Source organism: Pipistrellus kuhlii, unplaced genomic scaffold (genome assembly GCF_014108245.1).
Source record: "Pipistrellus kuhlii isolate mPipKuh1 unplaced genomic scaffold, mPipKuh1.p scaffold_m20_p_9, whole genome shotgun sequence".
Taxonomy (NCBI): Eukaryota; Metazoa; Chordata; class Mammalia; order Chiroptera; family Vespertilionidae; genus Pipistrellus; species Pipistrellus kuhlii.
In genome coordinates, this window is record NW_023425595.1 from 21607513 (window position 1) to 21622877 (window position 15365).

At 49.2% G+C, this 15365-nt stretch overlaps 1 protein-coding gene across 1 annotated transcript in view; it reads left to right on the forward strand.

Moving 5' to 3' along the window:
* SERGEF (secretion regulating guanine nucleotide exchange factor) overlaps positions 1–14453 on the forward strand; it is a 183567-nt gene extending 169114 nt beyond the window's left edge. Inside the window, 2 exon segments of the mRNA XM_036426236.2 lie at positions 14130–14342; positions 14345–14453. Of these exon segments, the coding sequence (XP_036282129.1) occupies positions 14130–14342; positions 14345–14436 (305 nt within the window). The 3' untranslated portion in view covers positions 14437–14453.
* Positions 14454–15365: the final 912 nt, after the last annotated feature.

Below are 15365 nucleotides of genomic sequence, written 5' to 3' on the forward strand. Positions count from 1 at the left end.
TGGTGCCATTTGGTCTTCATTTGGAGCCAGGCCAGGCCCAGTCTGGCGGGTGGAGCTCAGCCTGCAGAGTGAAGTGACTTGACCGTTTGTGTCCCCTAATCCAGTGGTCTGCAAACTCATTAGTCAAACTCATTAGAGCCTCAGTTTGCGGACCACTGCACTAACCAGCTGCCTGTGGCCCAGGACTTATACTTCCCAGGGATGTAGGAAAGACACATGGAATAGATTCTCCCAACCCGTGGGCACAATGTGTGGGATTCCTGCTAATTAATATGTAGTTTCTAATATGTGAAAGGTTTCCATTCACTTGCACATAGCCCTGGGGTTGTCAGGAACAATAGCCCATGTTGTGGATGAAGACCCTGAGACTCACACCAGGGGGCTGGCCTGAAAGCAGTCGCAGGAAGAGCGAGAGTTGGGGTGTGGGCCCAGCCTGTGACTCCAACTCTGATGGTCTCCCCACTGAAGGAAGGCTCTTTGGGTCTGTGGTTTCTCCTAAGATATGATCCCAGTGAGGTAAGGAGCACAGGGCTTGAAGTCACAATGCCTTGATATGGGTCACAACCCCATCACTTACCAGGATACAGCTCTTAGGTGAGTGCCTCTCTACTAGACATCTTTTTTTTTTTTTAATAAATTTTTATTGTTCATATTATTACAAATGTTCCTTTCCCCCCCCCTTCTCACCCCACCCTCTGCCCTTTCCCCACCCCCCCCCATTGTCCTCATCCATAGGTGCACAGTTTATGTTCAGTCTCTTCCCACATCCCCCTCTCCCCTTTTCCCCAAGAATAAACAGTTCACTCCCCTTCCATACCTCTGATTCTATTATATTCAACAGTTAATATTGTTCCTCAGATTTTTCTTTTTTTTAGTTTCCTTGGTTTTTAGATTCACTTGTTGATAGTTACGTATTTGTTGTTCATAATTTTTATCTTTATTTACTTTCTCTTCTGAAAGAACCCCTTTCAGCAATTCATATAATTCTGGTTTGGTGGTGATGAACTCCTTTAGCTTTTTTTTATTAGTGAAGCTCTTTATCTGACCTTCGAATCTGAGTGATAGCTTTGCTGGATAGATTATCTTTGGCTATAGGTTCTTGCTATTCATCACCTTGAATATTTCTTGCCATTCCCGTCTGGCCTGCATGGTTTCTGTTGAGAAATCAGCTGACAATCGTATAGGTGCTCCTTTATAGGTAACTACCTTCTTTGCTCTTGCTTCTTTTAATATTCTCTCTTTGTCTTTTGCTCTTGGAATCTTAATTATGATTTGTCTTGGTGTGGTCCTCTTTGGATTCCTTTTGTTTGGAGTTCTGTGCGCTTCCTGGACTTGTAAGTCTAATTCTTTCACCAGGTGGGGAAAGTTTTCTGTCACTATTTCTTTCAGTATGTTTTCGATATCTTGCTCTCTCTCAACTTCTGGGACCCCCATAATTCTGATGTTGGTTCGCTTGAAGTTGTCCCAGAGGTTTCTTACATTATCTTCAACTTTCTGGATTCTCTGGCCTTCTTGCGTCTGCGGAGGAGTGTCTTCTGGCTCTTTATGTTCCAAATCTTTGACTTGATTCTTGTGATCTTCCATTCTGTTTTTAGGACTCCATAAAATATTTTTTATTTCAGACAATGTATTCTTTATTTCTTGTTGATCCCTTATTATTTCTAGTTGATCCCTTTTCATATCCTCATAGATCTTGTTTATTTTATCGGCCTTTTCTAGGAGATTCTTGAACAACCTTATAAGTGTGGTTTTGAACTCTATATCCAGTCGCTTTTTGTCCTCCATTTCTTTCATTTGTGATCTATTTGGTTTAGGCATTTTCGCAGGCAGCTTTCCTGATGGGGCGGGGTTTCAGGGTGGAGCCTACAGCCTTGGCTTCCGTCAGCCCCGCCCTATGCGACTCCTGAGACTCAGGGTCCTTCAGTACTTGTTGCGAGCGCCTCTGAGAGAAAGGTGCCCTCGATTTTCGCCTGCTGCCAAACTGTCTATGCTCTCCCCCAATGAGTCCGGTATTGGGGTTCAGTTCAGTTGGTAGTGGGATTGGAGGTGGCGTTCAGAGCAGTCTGGAACCCCTGTCTCCTTCCCGTCAGGGCAATCCCAGGGCACAGCCGGCCGGCCCTTCTTTGCCCGCAGTGTGCGCGCCTCCGGGACCTTCTTTCGCCGCTTCCCCGGAGTCCCACCTTACAGCCCGGCTCCCTATGGATGAGCCTGGGTCCCCGGGGTCTGGCTTAGAATTGGGGTTCAGAGCAGTTGGAGCTGGGCCCAGCACAGTCGGAGCTTTTCTCTCCTTCCCGCTTGGGACCGCCAGCCAGGCACTCGGCCTCCCTCCTCTCCGGCTCTGTCCTCTCTGCGCGCGCCGTGTGTCTCCGTACCTTGGGCTTTTACAGCTCCTCCGCGCTTCCTTCTGGTTTTCTCCTTGCTTCTTGTTGTAGAATTTCCAGTCAGTCGACTTTCCTGTAGTTCTGGGTAATGTCCATTTTATATTTTAGTTGTATTTTGTTGAAATTGTTGTGTGCGGCTGCGGCTAGTTGCCTACCCGAGCAGCCATCTTGGATTCTCCTCCTCTCTACTAGACATCTTGCTATCAGATCTTCCCACCTCGGGTTTGTCGTGAGGCTTTGGAAAGCCTGAAACTCCAGTGTATGGGAACAGGGCATTGTCAGCAAATGGCGTCTCTGTGAGCAACCTCGAGCTCTGCAAGGCCGCAGCCAAGCAGGTTCAGGTGGGCTATGGAATGGCAGCCCGACTGTGTTGGAAAGTACTCTCCGTTGTCCTGAAGCATGAACCATCAGGGTTGGAAAGGCCCTTGGAGATCGGCAAAGCTGGTGCCTTCAGCTTCTGTTGTAGTTCCCACACTCCTCCTGGCCAGGCCCACCATGACAGTGTTGTCCCAGAGCTGGAGTGGAATCTCTCCAGTCTTTAGCTCTATGTCTGCCTTCCCCCAGCTGTGGCTGCAGGTTCTCTATGAACTTCAAGTGCCTTCAACATGGGCTGCCCCAACTACCCCTCCACACACAGTTCCTTTGGATTGGTGACCTCTGTGGACAGCCTGCCTTGCTCCTTAACTTGGCTTCCTCTCACGTGACTAAGCTCCTCCGGAGGCAAATGACACATGTTCATCCCTAAAACAAACATTTATTGAGCTCCTTTTATGTACCTCCAACTGCTCTAAGTGCCAGGGTACAGCAGTTGAACAAAATGAAATTGTTCTCATGGAGCTGTTCATTCTAGTGGGGAGACAGACAAATAAGCATATGATGGGGGGGAGGTTACATGCTAGGAAGGAAAATAAAGCAGTGTGAGGAGAGAGAACGGTGGGGGTGAGTGATCAGAGAAGGCTCTCTGAGAACATGACAATGAACTAAGACCCAAATGGAGAGAGAGAGAAGCCATGTGGATACCTGGGGAGGATGGTTCCAGGCAGAGGGAACAGCCAGTACAAAGGCTGAAGCCAGAAGCATGACTGGCCAGTTGGAGGGACAGCAAAGAGATCATTGTGGCTAGAGGGGAGGATACCGAGTGGATGGAACCGAATTGGTGCACCATCACAGAGTAGACACTCCATAGGTGTTGGTTAATTGACTGGAGACCCCAGGGAGAATTCCTTCTCAGGTTTGTGTCATCAGTGACTTCTCAGTGAGCTCTTGAACCCTACTCTTCTCATCTGCATGAGGATTTGTCTGGACACACTCTCCTCCTCATCCCCCACTTGCTGCTGGGTTCCAGGACAGACCTGCTTATTTCTACCCACACTGTTGCTCTCACTCCCATCCTCCTCTCCACACTGCTGATTCCCAACAGGCTGGGGAGGACAGTGACCAGGCTCCAGGAATGGCAGCAGGCCAGTCACTCCTGGCCGTGGAGCCACTTCTGTGTCCCTACCCCTCTGCTGGTGCCCCTCAGAGATATCTGTGTTCACTTAATAAGATGATATTTAATGGAGACCACTGAAAATTCCATCTGGGTCCCAGACACCAACGCACGGGCCAGGCCAGGGGAGACATAGTGCAGCAGCTCACATGGAAACAGGAGTGTCCATGGGCTATGGGTTCAGCTAGAGTCACTGGACTTGGACTTCAAAGCACCTAAGTGGCCTTGGGCTGAACTGGTAGAGGCAGCCTCTGGGATAAGGTGTGCATCGGGATGGGCTTGATCAGCTCTGAGGATTATACTTACAGAGGGATGATGACTCCCTGGTACCTACTGAGAGGAGGGCCCTGACTGGCCATGAGGACAGAGGGAGAATATTGTCAGAGGGAGGATAATGTCGCCTGGAGTGAGGAAATCTTAGAGGATAGGGTTGCTATCTGCAAACACTTAATGGGAATAAACTCCAAAGGTGCCATTGCTGCTCCTCCCCAGGGCCAGATCTCTCCTGTCAGTCCTAGACTCCACATCAGGCTTATGACATCACAGGCCTGCTCTGGATCCTCAACCCAGGAAGTGCTCATTTCTGGTCCTCCCCAGCCTCAGTTTCTTCATCCATGGAGTGTGGTCGTACTCAGGGCTGCTCTTAGATGGAATGGGCCATGCAAAAGTCCTTAGCACCCCAGGAGGTCATAGCAGGCCCTCCAAAGGGTCTGTCCCTTTTCTGTCCCTCTCCCAGTTCAGCCCAGCAGCCCAGCAAGCCAGTAGTGCTAATGGAGAATGCAGAATTCAGAAAGGGAGCCAGTGGGGAGGATTTCAGTTGTTTATAAAACAGGCCAACATGTTTCCACCTCGTAAGTTCTAAATCCATCATCCTTAGCTCCCTCGATCTAAGAATAGTCACCCCGTGGAGCCTACGTGCCACCGCAGACTCTCTCTGCGGAAATGTGCCCGCAGCCACCACAGCACTCCTACTCCTGGGGGGAAGGGGGGAGGGGCGTGAGGGTGCAGAGCACTGGCCTGTGCCTCTCCCAGCGGGGCTGTTTCTGAACCTCTCCCAGTCTCAGTTTTCTCCTCCCTACAGTGTTGATCCTCATACATTCCTCCCCGGGCTGCTCTAACCATCAAAATGGCGGAGCCTGCAGTAATGCAGAAGGAGGTGGAGAGCAGTGGGAAGGTGTGTAGAGGGGGACCTTGGGCACAATACCGCCACCTTGGGCCTCAGTTTCCTCTTATATAAAGGGATAGAGATTGATGAAGAGGACTGAGCAGCTTTTTGAGGTATGGGGTGCTAACGTAGGTTCTGGAGCAGTCCCTGCCTTGCAGCCTCAGAATGACAACTGTGAGGGCAAACCGAGAAACTAACGTGTTTTTATTTACCATCCGAGCCAAGGCCGCTCCTCTAGTGGGTCTGCGGGAGCCACCTGCTGACTGGGGTGTGTGTTCTCCTACTCTGCTCCTTGGCCTCTGCCTTCTTTCTCTTACACATACACACTCACACCCACCCACACACCACACAGATTCTCAGGATCAGGACTTTTGTTTCTCACCCCAGATTCTGCCCACTGCAGCAATGCCCCTACCAGCTGGGGACACAGAACCTCCAGGGGCAGGGCAGCGTTCCATCCTGACAGGGACGGGAAACCAGCCTTCCCTTGGCAGCCACACCCAAGGGCAGTCATTTAGCCCTCTTGAGAGAATAAAGCAGCTTCATTCTCTTCCTAGCCACTTATTCATTTATTCATTCCCTCGTTTGTTACTTTGCACCACAGGTATTTATTAAGCACTAATAAATGCCAACCACTGTTTCAGGTGCTGGGATACAGCAGCAAATGTCCCTGCTCTCAAAGAACTGTGTTCTGGTTGGGAGAGATATATAATAAACAAATAGTTTTAAACATATAAAGAAATAAAGCAGCTGAGGCGATAGAGATGGGGAAGGGTGTGGATTCCTGTGTTAGATGATGTTCTCAGGAAAGGCCTCTTAGATAGGATGACGTTTGAAAAAGAGCTGAACACCATGAGGGAGTGAACCTGTGGCTATTAAGGGCAAGAGCACTCCAGATAGCAGGAACAGCAAGTGCAAAGGTCCAGAGGTGAGTACTGTTTGAGCAGGAAGTCAGCGTAGCTATGGCGATGTCAACAAGGTTGAACATGATAGGGCATGAGGTCAGGGAGGAAGCTGGAGACCCACAAGCTGTTGTTTATCCAAGGAAGATGATGCTGAGCAGAGCAGTGCCCGTCTGACGTAGCTTTTACAGGATCGCTCAGGCTCTGTGTGGAGAAGAGACTCTGGAGGCAATGGCAGTAGGAGAGAGAGACCAGTTAGGAAGCCCTCTGCAGGAGGTGACTCGGCTAGTGAGAAGCAACCAGATTTCGCTGTGATTTGGGTCTTATCGATGGTAGGGTGGCAAGGAATTAATTGTCCAGGGGATGACCTAGACCTGTGGTTGGCAAATTGCGGCTCGTGAGCCACATGCAGCTCTTTGGCCCCTTGAGTGCGGCTCTTCCACAAAATACCATGGCCTGGGCAAGTCCATTTTGAAGAAGTGGCATTAGAAATTTAAGGTTAAAAAGTGTGGCTCTCAAAAGAAATTTCAATTGTTGTACTGTTGATATTTGGCTGTGTTGGCTAATGAGTTTGCTGACCACCTCCATAGATAGGCTATGCTGTGTCAGCCCAACTGGCCTTGCCCAGGCCAGCTGGGTGGGCCTACAATGCAAAATGACTATTGTCCAGGCGAGGGAGGGAGGGTCTGGACCTCTTTCTCTCCTGAAGTTGCCACCCAGACCAGAGTCCCTCGGAGGCCTGGATTCTGGGCTTCTTGCTCACAGCAGAACCCTAGGGACCGTCTTACCAATTTCTGCCAAAGGATAGCATCCCCTTGAGCTTAGGTGGCTGCACACTCAAAAGTCTTCCCCAAAGTGGCCTGGCTCTGAGCCCAGCTGTGTCCACAGTGACATATACCAACTTCCTGAGTCCAGAGCCTTCCTCTCCGTGAGGTACTCCAACTTCACCCCTCCTCTCTCTCCACAGAACAGCTCTAGGTCTTTGTGAGGTCTTTGACAGGAGACAAGGTGAACCATTAGCTGCCTGACTTTTCCACCCTTAATCTCCGCCCCCCCTCCTCTCCCACCCCATTAGGTGCAGGCGGCCTTCTTTGGCTTCCTCAGCCTTGGCCGCAGCGCTCACAGGGCTCACAGGCTCAGCCGCTCCCCAGAGCGCTTCTCTCACCAGGAGGGCTCTGCCCTCCATTGCTAAGCTTGTCCCCACACAGGTGGGTCCTGACTCTGTTCCTTTTCCCATTGCCCGGAGGCAGAGTTTTTGCTAGAGAGGACCGTATGCTACCAGAAGAGTCCTAGAGTCAGGCCACCTGGGTTTGAGACGAGCTCACTCCTCGTTGGCCATGTTACCTTACACAATTCTCGCCACCTCTCTGGAAAATGGGAGTCATGTTAGATTGTCCCTCATAGGCTTATCTTGGGGATTCAGTGAATAAATACTTAAAAGTGCTTATCGCTGGCCCTGGCCAGCTTGGCTAGAGTGTCGGCCTGTGGACTGAAGGGTCGGGGGTTTGATTCCCGTCAGGGACACATGTCTGGGCTCGGTCCTCAGTGGGGGGCATGCAGGAGGCGGCTGATCAATGATTCTGTCATCATTGATGTTTCTCTCTCCCTCTCCCTTCCTCTCTGAAATCAATAAAAATATATTAAAAGAAAAAAAAAAGTGCTTATCGCTGGGCCTGGCACACACTAAGCACTAGCATTTGTTGGCTGTATTACCACTTTTACATGGTGTGGACCTAGCGGAGGAACCTGAAACTTGGGAGTCCTGGATTCTAGTCCTGGCTAGGCTGGCCATGGGACCACGGGCAGTTATTTCCCCTCTCTGAGCCTAGGTACCTGCTCTGTAAAGTGGAGATAACAACACCTCATAGAGTTGTTGTGGGAATCAAGGTTACATTTGTATGAACCTGAGAAGCACCTTTCCTAGGTTGACGCCCTCATCCTCATAGTGTGAGCTGGCAGCTAGAGCTCCAGCCATCACATCTACAGTCCCAGTGACAAGAGGACGGAAGGGACCGAGAAGAAGGGACAGGGGCGGCATGCCATCTGCCTTTGAAGGCAGGTACCATAAGCTGTTCCAGAACTACCCAGCTTGTTGCATTAGCCATTACAGAACCAACCAGCTGCAAGAGCGGCTGGGACGTTTTCATTCTGTGGTTCAGGGACCATCAGGAAGCGCTACCATGTACGCGCAGGTGTTTGCCCTCCTTGGCAAGGCCCTTCCCGTCGTTGGGCTGTAGTCCCAGCACCATAAGGCCCTGTGAGGACCCAGGTTGCCAAGAAGCTCGGGCAGGTGCCACAAAGCCTGAACAGATTTGAGTATTGTATCTATCCTGTGCCAGGGACCCTGCCAGTCCCGAGGTTCCGCTGCCCGCGGTGCTCTGAGGCTGACGCAAGTGTGGTGGGCCTGGAGCTCCGTCACTGGTCACATCCTGGTCAGGCCAAATCTGTTGAGTCCCAGGAGCAGAGGGCCTGAACTCTAAGAGGCTAGGAAATCCCTCTGTAATTACAGGCTCTCCCCGCAAGGCTCAGGGTAACGCAGATTTGGGTCAATCAGGTGGGATGTCAGGGTCCTCGAGGACCTGGCACGTGCCAGGCACAGGGCAGAGGGCCCTCTGTAAGAGCAGGAATCTGCTTCTTGAGCCTTGGCCACGGCTGTTTCGAAACCTGGGCGCTCTGCATTCCAGTTAGCTTCTGGGAAATTTACCGCGGGACATTCTCCTTCCACCCCTTCTACACAAGAACAGCCCACGTGGTAGCATCGTGCTGAGTCCAGAGGCCCTTCCTGTCTTCACTGCACCTCTGAAAAGGTGGCCCTGAGAGGTGCGGGGGCAGGAGCCTCTGTTAAAGTGCTGGAGGAGCTCAGTCTTTAAAGGTGTCCTGTTGTGAGTCCCAGTCCCTCACTTTTCCAAGGTTTGTTTAAAGTGTTCATGATCTTCATGATGCTTGTCATTTCACCCTAGGCCTTCCGCTCTGGCGGTGCCCCTCCCTCTCCTCTCTGCCTTGTTCCTCTCTCCCCACGGCCTGCCTCCTGCGTGGCGTGAGCTGTCACTATGTGTCAGGCACTGTGCTGGGCATTTTATTTATCTATATAACCAGCTCTCATGCAGTCCTCCTGGCAACCCTCTGAGGCCAGGGGACCTCAGTACCATCACACAGCTGTGTGAGGATGTAACACTCAGGACAGCAAGCACAGCCCGAGGTAAATATGTCACATATATACCAGGGGCCAACAGAGTAGGAGCCACTGGCCAAATCTGTCCCGTGGCCTGTTCCATATGGCCTTGTGAGCTTAGAATCATTTTTAAAGGGTTATAATAATGAAGAAGAATATGCCACAGGAACCAAATGAGGCCCTCAGACCTGAAATATTTGTTGTCTGCCTTTATAGACTCTTTTGGAAGCCCTGACATAAAACACGCAAAGTTCAGTACAGATTCTGTGGCCATTCTGCCTCAGAGGTCCTAGGCCTCCCTTTCCTCATCTATGTAATGAGAACAACCTATAAATCACGGCTGCCTCATAGGGCTGTTGGAATTAAAGGAGACAGAGACTATAAAGTGCCTAACCTCAAGTGAGCTTCTTTGGAAGTAGTGGGGGCAGGTATTTCTGGGGTTCTGCCAGGCCTCTAGACCCAGTGGGCATGAAAGCCCTGGCCCAAGGCCTCGGCTACCCCAGCCCGGAGCGCGGCTTCCTCGGAGCGTGTTTCCTTTGGCAGGAGGAGAGGGACCTGCCAGCTGCCCATTGTGCCCAGTCCTGCTGGTAGGTCAGCTCTGCCTTCCTCCTGCTCCCATTCCCGCTGACCATCAGCTGGTGCCACTCACCAGGGCTGGGCACCAGGCCCACACCAGGTGCCAGGCTTGGTCTGAAGGTACCAAGCCTCTTGCATTCTCCCACCTCAGCTCAGCCTGGCTGACATGCCACTTCACCGCAGGAGCTGCGGCCTGGGATGCATCCTCTCTGCGTGCACGTCTCACTTGGGGGCCCAACAGGCAGGCATCTGTGTTCCTCAAACCCAAGCTTTTGGCCAAATATTGCCTTCCCATTGGGGGAGGGGAACCCTGGGCCAGTCCGCCTCCCTCTGTTGAAAGAGTGGTCTGTAAAACAGGGTTTTAGTGGCTAATGAGTGAGATGTAAAGAGGACAAAATTGGGCCTGGCCAGTGTGCCCAGTGGTTGAGCATTGACCTATGAACCAGGAGGTCATGGTTCCATTGCTGGTCAGAGCACATGCCCAGGTTACAGACTTGATCCCCTATGTGGGGCATGTAGGAGGCAGCCAATTGATGATTCTCTGGTTCTCTCTTATTGATGTTTCTTTCTCTCCCTTTCCCTTTCTCTCTCTGAAATCAATTTTTTTTTTTTTAAAAGAGTACAAAATTGAAATCATTGAAACATCAAAAAAGATATTTTCTGATCTAGATGAGGACAGGCTTTCAATTCTTACAATGGAAGAAATTACAAAAGATCAATCAATTTTAATACTTAGAACCGTAAAACTTGTGCTGTATGTCAAGGCCCAAAACAAAATTTTAAGTCAAACTGAGAAAAAAAAAAAATCTTTATGCCAGATATAACTGAGAAAGAATTAATATTCTTTAAAAAATATTTAAAACAACAAGACTCTTAATCAATGACAGCAACAGTAGCAAATATTTATATGATACCATGTGCCAGAGACTATTCTGTTTTACACGTACTTACTCATTTAATCCTTGTGAACAACTTTATGATAAAATACTATCATTATTCCCATTTAACAGATGAGGGAACTGAGGCACAGAGAAGCTAATAACTTGCCCAGGGATGCTCAGCTAATAAATGGAGGAGTTGGGATTTGAATCCAGGCCTTCTGACTCTGAGGTCTGAGCACTTAATCTTTTCTATACTAAACAGGAAAAAGAAGCCAGGCAGACAATACACAAAAGAGGATATACAAATACCTGAGAAAACATAAGAATTAATTTTCAATTTCAATGGTAATAAAATATACAAGTTAAAAGCATGAGATACCATTGTTATTTTCAAATTAGGAAAGATTCTTAAACACTGGGATAACCCATCAGTACTGGCAGTGCTTGAGTGAAACAGATTCCCCCAGGTTGCTGCAGGTACAGCAAGTGGCCTTTCTGAAAAGTCTTCTAGCAGTACTCAGAACAGTACTCAGGAATCCTGAAAATGCCCATGCCCTTTGGCCAGGAATTCCCATTGTAAGAGTCTAATTTGAGAAAATAGTTAGAGAGACAGACAAAGATTCATACATAAGAATGTTATACAGAATAATAAAAACTTAGAAACAACCTATTTATCTGACAATAGAATACAGGTTAAGGAAATTGTTTAACCTCCATAATGAACAATTAGGCAGTAATTTTAAATAAATCTGTGCAACAAAAGACACCGCAAACAAAGTGAAGAGATACCACACACTCCTGCAATACATTTAACGACAAATAATTATACAAATAAAAGACACACAAAGAAAACTTACAAATCACGAAGAAAAAGGCAAACAACCAAAGGGCAAAACAGGTAAAGAATGGATACAGGCAATTCATAGACAAGGCAACTTGGGGCTAATGAACACAAAGTGATGCGCATCTCACTGGTAGTCAGGGAAGTGCACATGAATTAAATATACTTACCAGAATAGCGAGAGTCTAAAGGCAAAGATAGAGGGAAACAAATTCATATCCATTGCTGATGGGACTGTACATAACTGCAGCCTCTGTGGAGAGCTAGTTAAATTAGATGTGATCCCACCACACTCACTTCTAGGGATCAGCCCCACACAAACACTTTGCTGTATAAGAGGATTTGTATTTGTATAAGAAGACATGTTCAAGGATGTTCATTGCAGTGCTGTTTATAATAGTAACAATATTAGAATTGTTGTACTATAATATTATCCTATGTAATAAAAGCCCAGCGACCCATTGGTAGAATGATCAGAACGACCAGTCGCCCAGCCGCTATGACACGCACTGACCACCAGAGGGCAGATGCTCAATGCATGAGTGGGAGCAGCCGCTCAGCTGACTAGCATGAGCGGCTGCTCCCACTGTGAACCCCAGGCCAACAGGCAGGAAACCAGGCTGCGATTGTTGCCTCCTCACCCCAGGGTCCTCTTCCTTGCTCTCTGTAGACATTCTCCTCGAGAGGCCTGTAGGCTGCGCAGTGCCACTGTTGGGCTTACAGAGCTGATCTTGGAGGCTGGGGCTGAGGCCTACTCCGTTGCCTGTCAATGCTATTGCCCCTGGGCTCGGCCCGACTGGGTCCCCTGGAGAGGTGAGTGCTCTAATTCCACAGAAGATGCTGGACCAGGGAGCAGCGGCTCAGAGGGCAGGTCCACAGCTTGCTTGGCTGACCTGGATGAGCAGTGATCCCACAGTGGCCAATCCCTGTAGGTCACACCCCCACCAGTGCACAATTCCCACGGGCATCTAGTATATTATATTGTCTGATAAAATAGCAACAATTATTATCATTAAATAATTGAAAATGGATAAGGAAAGGGAAATCAGTAAGCAAAATTGTGTTATACAAATTCATAACTATGAACCAAATTCATAGTTATGAATTTGGTTCATTTATTTTAACTTGTGTAGTATACTACACAAGTTAAAATAAATGAACCAAATTTATAACTATCAGCTCAGATAAATTTCAAAAACAATGCTGTGTAAGAGTAAGTTGTAAAAATGATACATGTATTTGCATGATTCTATAAGCAACTAAAAATATTACATAGTAATTTAAGATTATATATATAAAAAAAACATTAAAGAAGCATGCAAATACCAGCTTGATTGATTTTTCTTTTTTAAAGAAAGGGTTGAAGCAAATATGGCAAAATGTTAACCAACGTTTCAAAGCTGATGGGGATATTGTGTTTTTCTGCCAATTACTTTTTGTACCTTTTTGCATATTGAGCTATTTTAAAATTTCAAACAAATTGTCTTTAATTTACTTTTTGAAAAATTTGAATTCCACGGAAAAATGTTAAGGGGTAAAAACAGGACAAAACATATACAAATATTTACGAATTTCATATATGAAAGTTTGGAAGAAATGTCTTAAAATATTTGCAGTTGTGGGCAAAATTCTAGAAGTCTGCTTTTCTTTACATTCATCCATATTTTCCATTTTTCCAGAAGATGTATTACTTTTATATCCAGAAATAAATGTTAAACAGCTACAGAAAAATGTGAGCTTAGGCCCTAGGAACGTGTCCAAACCCGAGGAAGTGGTGCTGTGGTGGGTGGGAGCTGACGGGCTGTTGGAGAGACCCGTGTTTGCGTGGCGGCTCTGATGCTTTCTTGCATTGTGGCTCCTTGTTCATTCAATCTCGTATCTAATCAGCAAACCCTTATTGGGTACCAACTGTGTACCAGGCCCTATGCTAGAGACAGCAGTGAGCCAACGACTTAGTGAGGAGGGAACAGTAAACACATCACTATGCACGGCATCTCTCACCATACTGGGCTGGCAGAGTGCAAGGGCAGTAACGGGAATCGCAGTAAGGTTGGGCAGCTGGGGACTCTGGCCTCTGAGCAACACTTCAACTGGAATCCAAAGGATGAGGAGCCCAGTAAAGCTAGGATGTAGAAGGGAAGGCCCCACAGGGCATATTAAAAGATCTGTAAGAAGGCGGTGTTCTGATATGTAGAGGGTAGGGGTGGAATTGTACAAAGGGAGGCCAGCAAGATGGTCACAGGCCAAGGAAAGATCTTTCAGCGGGAAGTCATGGGAGGGTTTGAGCAGTTGTCACAGGATTAGGTTCCCAGGCTCAGAGGTCCCCTGGATGGTCTTTGAAGACCTGAGTGGATGCTGAGCAGCCCCATTAGGGAGAGTGGCATTGGGTTTGCAGGTGGCAGGAGAGGGAGAGACCTTGAGGATCTGAGATATGTTTGGAGACAGCATTTTCGGGTCTTAGGTCATTTGTTGGGGAGTGACACTGAGGGCAGGGCCCCGGGTGAAAGCCAGGTTTGGGAGAGGAGCACGTGTGGATCGGTGCGAGTGGGAAACACGGGCGGGATGGGAGCAGGGACAGCGAGCACGCCACCGGGCTCACTGAGCGTTGGTTTCTTCATGTGTAAACTGGGTTATGATGATGCCTGTGCCCCAGGGGCATGTTCCAGCCCCTTGTGCAAAACCCAGACAGCTTCTCCAGCATCTCCTCTTCTCTCCCACACAGGCGGGGCGTGCTACTCCTGGGGCTGGAACGAGCACGGCATGTGCGGGGACGGCAGCGAAGCTGACGTCCAGGCCCCGAAGCCCGTGCAGGCCCTGCGGTCGTCTCCAGGAATCCTCGTGGGCTGTGGGGCTGGCCACTCCCTGGCCCTCTGCCAGCTGCCAGCCCTTCCTTCCCCAGATGCGAGCAAGGACGCCAAATCTCAGGAAGCCACAGACAAAGAAACTGGAAGGAAGGACAACCAGAACCGTCTACCCAAAGCCAACCTGACAGGTGCAGAGATGGGGGTCTTGTGACAGAGACCCTTTAATAAAGTGTCTGTCCCCACTCCAAGTCTCCTGGGGAATTGCTGTCAGGTTGTGAGTTTGGCCAGGAGGGCTCAGGAGGCACTATGGCTGGGCTGACCACGGCCGGAATGATGGGAGGCTGCCTGCCCCGTGTCTGGGCTCAGGGACACATCCTCTCTACCCAGCAGAGGAGAATGAGAGTTAGGTCTTTGCCCCCGGACATGGGAGCCTTGGGAAAGCTCCAGGTCCTCCCTACCTGGTGGGGACAGAAACCAGGTCCATCCCATATGGTGGTTCCGGTCCAGCAGCCTTTGATTCAGTAAGACCAAGTATTCCTAGTCATGCTTACAGCAGCACAAACTCTCCTGGGTTTTATCCTCAGGGCCCAGAGTATGAAGCTTTTGGTTCCAGGATATCCAGGCACATTGGTCAGGTGGGTGGATACCTGGGCAAGAAGAGGTTCTTGTTTTGATGACTAGGACCAAGGGAGGAAGGCTCTGGAGTGGGGGAAGGAAGTGGAGATGAGTAAGTGGAAGAGGAGACAAGACTTCTGGGAAGACCTGGGGCAGACAGAATCTAGAATCTAGAACTCACCATTCTGATGCTCTCAGAAGACGGGTGACTTCATCTGAGCCAGGCGGGGCTCTGGAGCTAGTCTGTGTGCTACTGTTGCCAAGCTCCGTAGTTTCAGGTGGGGGCCAGGCCACAGCATGGAAGGGGGTCTGCAGGGACAGCAGCATTAAGACTCTGCCCCCAGGCCTGAACCTCTGCAGGAAGAAGGCCCTCAAGTGAAATGGGGATGGGCCAGACCTGGGCCATGGGCTTGCTGGTGGCATCTATGACTCTGGGGACAGAGTTCCTCTCTCTTTGCTATCACTGGCAGCCTTTGGCCAGAGGGTTTCAGAAAGCAGCTTTCCCTGGGGGACTTAGTGACAGCGGCCCCAGCTAGCCA